This window comes from Limulus polyphemus, unplaced genomic scaffold (assembly GCF_000517525.1).
Source record: "Limulus polyphemus unplaced genomic scaffold, Limulus_polyphemus-2.1.2 Scaffold2163, whole genome shotgun sequence".
NCBI classification, from domain to species: Eukaryota; Metazoa; Arthropoda; class Merostomata; order Xiphosura; family Limulidae; genus Limulus; species Limulus polyphemus.
Window position 1 is genome coordinate 64,914 of NW_013667773.1, and position 8,305 is coordinate 73,218.

General features: G+C 29.9%; 1 protein-coding gene across 1 annotated transcript in view; it reads left to right on the forward strand.

Moving 5' to 3' along the window:
* The window catches only part of LOC106466132 (85/88 kDa calcium-independent phospholipase A2-like), a 47,221-nt gene that overhangs the window by 24,628 nt on the left and 14,288 nt on the right, over positions 1-8,305 (forward strand). Inside the window, exons 8-10 of the mRNA XM_013926370.2 lie at positions 1,652-1,936; positions 5,038-5,188; positions 7,411-7,544. Coding sequence (XP_013781824.1) covers positions 1,652-1,936; positions 5,038-5,188; positions 7,411-7,544 — 570 coding nt within the window. The remainder of the gene's footprint in view (positions 1-1,651; positions 1,937-5,037; positions 5,189-7,410; positions 7,545-8,305) is intronic.

Sequence of the window (8,305 nt, forward strand, 5' to 3'; positions counted from 1 at the left end):
CTACTATTGTTATAAATAACACATCAATTGAACTAAACTATGTATGCCTATTTAAATATATTTACACATGGCTTGTGTATATCGTATATATACATATATATTATTCATATCTTCGGTGTATAGGACGCAAGCAGATTTTGACATTAAATTTTGGGATAAAAAAGTGTGTCTTGTACACCGAAAATTACGGTAATTTTTCTATGGTTTAAGGAGGTAGTTGTATGCTAACTGCTTTCTCTTACTTTGAACTATGCATTGCTGACAACATGTAATATGTTCTTCTTTTACCACTATGGATGATATGATAGTGTCAACAGATAGAAGTTGATAGTTATATGCTGTTTACTTTCTCTTGTTTTGGATTCTGAAATTCTGTCAAAAAGCAAAATGAGTGAGTTATATGCTGGCCTCTTTTTATTTTAATAGTATTTATACCATTAGGGTATGATGGATTTATATGCTAAACTGTATTTGGTTTCGGTTTGAAGTGTGTTTTGCTTCCAACAGGTAAAGATATGTTTTGATCATGTGTCACTTTATTTGAAAGTACTTGTCAATGGAGAGGCACTAAGTTTCTCTGGTACCTCCAAAAATCATGATTAGCTACCTTATACAGACCTGTGAGGAACTGTTGCTTATAATAAACAGTGGGAATTCCCAGTCACCCAAATAACATGTGAATGGAATTATAACACATGCAGAGTTTAATACACAATGGCAACTAGTAAGTTTATAGTGAAGTGTAAGTAACTAATTCACAAGAAATTATCCTTGAAGTCACAAAAACAAATTTCTCTAATTGTAAAGATTCAGCATAACATTGATCCTGATTTTATTATTTAGATAGCTATATCATAAGTGAGAGAAACTAAGCTCATCATGCCACTTACCATACTTGCACAGTTTGGACCCTTAAAACCATGATTTCCTGTGTGTGTAGCTGAAAAAAGCAAATTTTGGACTGGTTTTTTATCTGCTATCCAACAGTTGGTGCCTGCCAGTGACTCATTAGTTAGCCTGAAGGCTAAAAGCCAGATTTCATGATGTGGTGGGCACAACACAGATAGCCCATTGTGTAGCTTTGTGTTTAACAAGAAACAAACCAACAGTTGGAGATAGCAAGATCTTGACCAATACTGAAGTAATTGATCAAGTGAGATATGATCTCACCTGTTTCACTATACAATCCTTTCCAGTTGTTTGTCAGTAACTTTCTTTCCTAGCAGCATTGTGACACTTGATAGACCCTGATGTCATCTGTTGTAGAATAGCCAGTCAAAGAAACATTATTTGATACAACAAAATTACAGCTCAGTGGCAACTACTGAAAGTTTTGTTATTATATACTAAGTATTATAGATTCAAACATTGACCTGACCATTGCATGATTAAATTGTGTATTTTCTAATAGTATCACTTGTTTTTTTTTATTAACTTGTAGTTTTGTTTTGACTAACATGGATGGTAGATAAAACTTATGTTAAAGTGTTACCATCTGTTATAGAGGTATTTTTGACTGAACAATACTAAAAACTTTATGCTTTAGAGAATTCAACCTTTATATATCAAATGTCTGCAGTTTTTCATATTTGTTTGTGCATAAGATTTCTTCCATGCTTTAAGATTAAGATTAAATGAATTCTTTTTATAGTGTATGATCATATCATCAGTGCAGCTGTTGTAAATGCAGCTCTCACAAGGAAACAGTTTGGTACATCATCTCTGGGCAGCTTTGATGTGGTAGATTCCCATATAGACCAATATGGAAAAAAAACAGATAACCTGCTGTGTTTAGATGGAGGTGGAATTAGGGGCCTCATTCTTATAAGGATTTTGATGGAACTGGAGACATGTGTTGGATGCGACCTTGTTAAATGTTTTGACTGGATAGCTGGCACTAGCACTGGTGGAATTTTGGCTCTTGCTTTAGCCCAAGGTCAGAGCTCAAAATTTTCATTTTACTGTTCCCTTTTAAGTTGTAGGTTATAGCTCAAGAATTGTTTTGTATTAAGCTAATCATTTAAATTCATAGTTCAAAATGATTTCATAAAACTTGCATTTACTCTGTATTAAATTTGGAAATATAACATACAGACAACAATGGACTATTTAGCCTTTTGAGGTTGTCCCTGTACGCCCACTCATGAGGAAAAGAAAAAAACTTAAACTATTGCTCAAGTACCAAAGAAAGAGAAGTGCTGGAATGCTCTATATATTGTCTCAACCACAGTTAAAAAGTAACTTAAAATAAGGTACATGTTTTTTTAGTCAATGAAAATAAAAAAATGTCCAAAGTGAAAAATGAAAACAAGAAATTAATGAAATAGAAATGTACGTTGTAGGTATATATCAGTGATTCTCAACCTCTGGATCTGTGGAACTCTTCTGGCATCAAATTTGTGTCATGGAACCCTTCACAGAACTCATTACAAAAAATGTTACAGCAATACTATATCAGTAATTCCAGACAGAGTACATATGTGTAATGCAGATATATACTCACACAAATACATGCAAAGCATGAAACATTTCATACACACATACTGAAAAGTGTGCTCTTTCAAATAATAAAAATTTACATGACTCCAGCACCCATTTGTATCTATTCTTGCTCACGAACTTAAAATAATGCAGTGACTTGTTATTATGTTGGGTCATTATGAAACCCACTATACTGATAAAGAACTATGATGTAGTTGGATTGCAATTATGTGACCAGTATGTATTTACACATTAGAATATGCATAACTCTTGCATTCTGTGGAACCCATAGATGTTTGTCAAGGAACCATCTTTGAGAAGCACTGGTGTACACTACAAGGACCTAAGTAATAATAACCCAATGCACTTTGGGCATAACAGAGTAAAAAAGAGAAATATATTCAGTACAGATTAGTCATTTGATTCACCAACTGTGTGTGCATTAGTTGATTTAAAAGAATAGGATTATTTATTTATTTATTTGCTCCTTTCCCAACCAGTATTTATCAAACCTAAAAAGAAATGTTAGTTGAATCACATCTATGTAAAATGTTGCACACACACACACACAATAAAATGACAAAAATACTTAGTATTTCATTCTGTTTTATTGAAATTTTTTCATTTAAGTTCTCTTATTTAACTTGAGTTTTTAATTCTTACATTTTAGTTACTTCTGTTAACAAATATATAACAATAAATAAAAAATATACATAAAAAACAAGAAATGAAGCACTTACCTTATCCTTGATGCCTGTTTGAACTTGGGTGCCTGCTTTTGTAACCTTATTTTATTCTAACTATATTGGCTATATATAGTTCATGTAGGTTTTAAATATTCATTTTAGTACACAGAAAATGCATCAGGCACTTGAATAGAATGTCCCAGAATTGTTATAATTTGTCTGGCTTTTTGATTAATCTATAAATAGTTTTAAAACTTTCCATTATACCTTAGAACAATGTCTTTACACACACACACACACACACACATTGTGAACTATCGGCTTTCACAGTAGAAAGCAATCAATCATCTGATTTATTTAACTCAGTATATGGTTCTTCTGGTGGTTATAAACCTGTCCAGTAAAATTTGAGATAAAATTATTGACATATATTTAAAGAGAGAGAGATTGGAGAGGCATGTAATGTATGTTGAACAAAAATAGTTATATCTCATTAAAGCAATAAGATAATAAGTTAAAAGTTTTATAGTATTAGGTATATCGGTAGCCATCAAATATAAATTTAACTAAACTAAGCTATTTTACAATATATAGATTAAATCCAAGATAAACATAACTTTAAAATACCCTTTAATTATTAATGGTACTATTAGTTATTAGTACTACAAATAGAGATGTTCACATCTGGTTACACTTTTTAACTAATTTTACCAATTCTATCTAATTTACAGGAGTTAATAGTTACCAAATAATAGTGGGAACTATGATTTTAATTCTCAATTTAAATAAATTATCTTTCTTATTAAGCTTACATTTGTATTAATATTTTTTTTTTTGCAGTGTAATAACTTTAGTATCCTAAAATACTCTAAGTACCTACAACCAACTATCTAAAAACACAGTAAATGATGCCTAATGATGTAACTTTAGATTACCCGTATATTTGGAACTAGTCTGACTAAAATAAACACTCTAAACATTAAATAATACCAAAATGTAAAAATTAATAGTAATGATTTCTTTAAAAACTAAGAATGAGCAAAATGTTAGGATGGGAGTAGGGCCTTTAATGGATAATAACAGAAGGATTTTTTTTATGATTATGAAATGACTGGGATACTAAATTCAACCTGGGAAGGAAAAGTTGTCCTACAAAGACAGGCTAAAAACTTAGAGTATGTCTGATTGAAGCAGTCAGAATTATTAAGGAAATTCAGAGTATTAATGCATCATCATATTTTCTACTTAGTGATGACAATGGTAAGACAAGTGGGCAGAAATATGAAATTTAGTATTGTGGGAGTCATCTTCAACTTTGACTTTTATTTTTCAAACAGGGTGGTTGGCCTTTGAAATGGTTTGTCTTCAGTTTTGGTGAATGCAGTAAATTTAAGGGAGCTTATAGGAAGGCTCAATAAATATGTAATTGATCAGTTTTTTTTAAATGGATGGGACTACCCCTTGTTCTTGAATTTTATGTTGTGTTAAAATAATACTTCTCAGAAAAACGATTTATTTTATAACTAAAATTATATGAAACTTCACTCTCTCAGGGGTGTTTCATAAGTTATAAATAAAATGAAAATATGAGTCATTAGTAAAATTGAATTACTATGTTGAAACATTATCTAATTATAATGTTTTCCATTGCAAATTAAGTAAATGAGGAAATAAACTTGGCTATTTTAGAAATAGATAAAACTGTAAATGTTTTAGCTTCTGATTTTACAGTTTTCTTGTTTCAAATATAAAATTTTTTTTACATTTAAAGATAAAAAGAAAGACAAAATTGTAACATATATAAAACACAATGTTTCCAGGTTTGTTTGCTTAAACTTATTATTATCATATTTTCTGTCTCATCACTTAGGAAAGAAACCGAAAGAATGTTTACAGTTGTATTTTCGACTGAAGGACAAGGTGTTTGTAGGATCCCGCCCATATGATTCTCAGCTCTTGGACCAGTTTTTAAAAAAGGAATTAGGAGAAGACACTGTAATGACTGACATAAGAAATGTCAAGTATGTTTATTACCATTTTTAATAACAGTTTTTTGAAGCATTTCAGTTCATTTAACTAAAAACATTTCAATGTACAAACTGTATATATGTTCAGACAATTCTTATTTGCTGAAAAGTGAAAATAACATTTCACTTTACTGTTTGATATTTTAACTGAAAATTTATTTTGGATACTCATAAAATATAATTGAACTTTTGAGAGAAAGAGAGGTTATATTAGCATTAGAAAGTTACTACATGAACAGTAAAATATCCAACAATTCAGATGTGTTTAAGTAGTATTTTGTATTTGTCACCTTTATGTTCCTAGCTGGAACATCATGCAATTGCATTTAATGTCCATACAAAGCCACAAGATAAATTTTTAAATAAAATAATTATTCATTTCAGAAAATATAATGTTCTTTTTTGTTGCTGAAAGTTGAACAAGCATTACTTTGGTCAAACTGGTCTGTGTATGGAATTATCATTGATATACATGTGTTAGTATTTTTGGTACATGTTAGTATTAATTATGTTATTAAACCTGGAGGTAAACATTTTAGTAAGTACCATCCTGGCCATCTGAGCTACCTATTTTTGGATTTAATATTCTTTCATGGACAAAGATAAATGACATTCAGAATAAGTAATATCTTTCAGCTAGATAACTCTAGTTGAATCTCTCATTTTTATAATATAAGTTGTTGTTTTTGTTATCTATCATCCATCTCTTTTACCAAGCCATTTATTTAGCATAGTTTTAGAGTATTTTTATATGCCTGACTCTGTTTGACTACCTCTATTTATAATCATAATCATCTTAACAACACACTAATAACCAGGGCAAAATTATTTTTAATTTCATTTGAAGCCATTCTGTTTATTGTGTATATTTACTTTTGTCATTGTTGTTAATGTTGAATTAAATTACTGATTATGGTAAAACTTTTTTGTTGCTTTTACATATTTTCTTGTATTTACTTACTTTATGATGAAATTTCAAGTTTTTTGTGCCGTTTCATTTTACAGAGATAATTAGTTGATGCATATTTTTATTTATTTTCATTTACTTTTAAGAGCATGTTAATGTACTGTATTTTCATTTCCTTATTATATTTCATATATCTAGTTACACTGATATCACTCCTACAAAGCTTGTGTCCTATCTCACTTAGCAACTTTGTAATTCGATTTGGGCTCTTGTATGGATACCAAAAAAGTTTATGGACTAGGTTCATAAAGTTGCATGAAAACCTTTCCATTGAGGTCAATAAATGGAGGATCAAATTGGTTTTGGTGGCTATCAGGATTGGCTGCAAGGATGTACTTGAAATTTAATAAGAATATATACATGGTTGTTCAAAACATTGTGTAAAAATGTGTTTCATAGTTGTTATCCTCTACGAGTTTTCATGAGTAATTTTATTGGGTATTGTTGTATTGATGGTTTTCTGTGAAGAGTCTTTTTTTTGTGTTATATCTTCTTCACACCAGGCAAAGGACTATTGCCTAAAATGTTGTGGAATTGAGTAATTTGTCTTTTCTATTACAGAATAAAAATCCTGTATTTAACCTCACCCATCCTGTCCAGAAACATTTTTTTGAGATGTTCAAAATTATTAGTTCATGAACACCAAAAAGAAAAGAGGGTCCTAGTTTTTCCCAGTATGAGACAAAGCCTTTCTGGTACCTAGGATTTCTGTTTTGTTTTCTCATTTATGACTTTTTTTTCCATCTATATTTTAGTTTTTGTTTATGCTTCATAAGTTTTGAATACCAAAACAGAGAATTTTTGACTAGTTTCTGTTTTTTTTTTTTCTACGTTAATTTTTCCTGGAAAACAAGCTCTTTGGAATTTTAACAGTTAACTGTTATTACACTCCATCATATCTTTTTATTTCAAAATGTTTTGGATTCCTTATAGTGATAAAGGCTGTAAACTTCAACATGTAGTAATTACCCTTGCATATGGCACTGGTTGCATGCACATATAATATGAGAATGATCTAGAAAAAATGGGAAAGTAATGAGTGATTGAGAAGCTTATAAGACATGTAATTTTGCTTTTTATTTATCAGTTTGAGGAACTTAATGACAAGTAATTAGATTACTAGTGACTTCTTTATTAGCTGAAACTGTGACTTTTTTTTCTTGTTAGTGCATAACTTGTATACTATGTTTCTTGATTCTTCATTAGTGATTTCAGAGTTGATTAATAGTCCATATTTCTCTCTTATTAGAGTGACTGTGACTGCAGTATTAGCTGACAGACTTCCTGCTCAACTTCACCTATTCAGGAACTACAGATCTCCTGATGAAATCTTAGGTGTCAAAGAGGATGGTCTCTATTCACAATTTTTTATGGCAGCAGAAGGTGAAGAACTTGAATTCATTTGTACAATGTTTGTGTCATCTGATGTACATAGATAAAAGTATCTGAATTTTTTTAACACAATACAGCCCTTAATACTGTTTTTAAATAAATGCCATTGAGAAATGTGAAAATATGTTGTTCCAAAGTTTGTTTTGATTTTTTTAAGCACTGAGGTAGTTACTTTTTTATAATAATTACAATGGTTTTGATAATTTTTTCAATTCTTTGTAATTACCATAATAATATAATTTTTATTTCAGTGGTACTCATTTGTTTTATTATTAACAGTAAATTCCATAGCATGTATAGAAAAACGGTCATTTTGAAGATTTTCTTTTTTTACAATAGTTCCACCCAGACTTATATTTTTGTGGTTATCTGATAAAAAGTTTTATGTAAAAGTGTAAAGAAATGTGTGACTACATAAATTATTTTTAAAGATATGTTTTTTTCACTTTATCACTAACTGTGTGTTTTGGTAAAATAATAGATAAAGTTAGGTAATTTTTATACTGTTGCACCTATCTTTGCACATTTTAATAACAGGTTTGATAAAAGGACAATAAATCATTAGAATAAAACAAAAATGGTAACCTACTTAGCTGATTAGAGTAATTTTTTCCCCCCATACTCTCCTCTTATAATCTGACATATTCTATTGAGCTGTGATTTTATGGAGTTCCTGCATAAAGATCTTTTTCTTTTTCTATAGTTCCTACTTCCATATTGTGTGTTTAGTTCATACATTCCATCTATCCAGT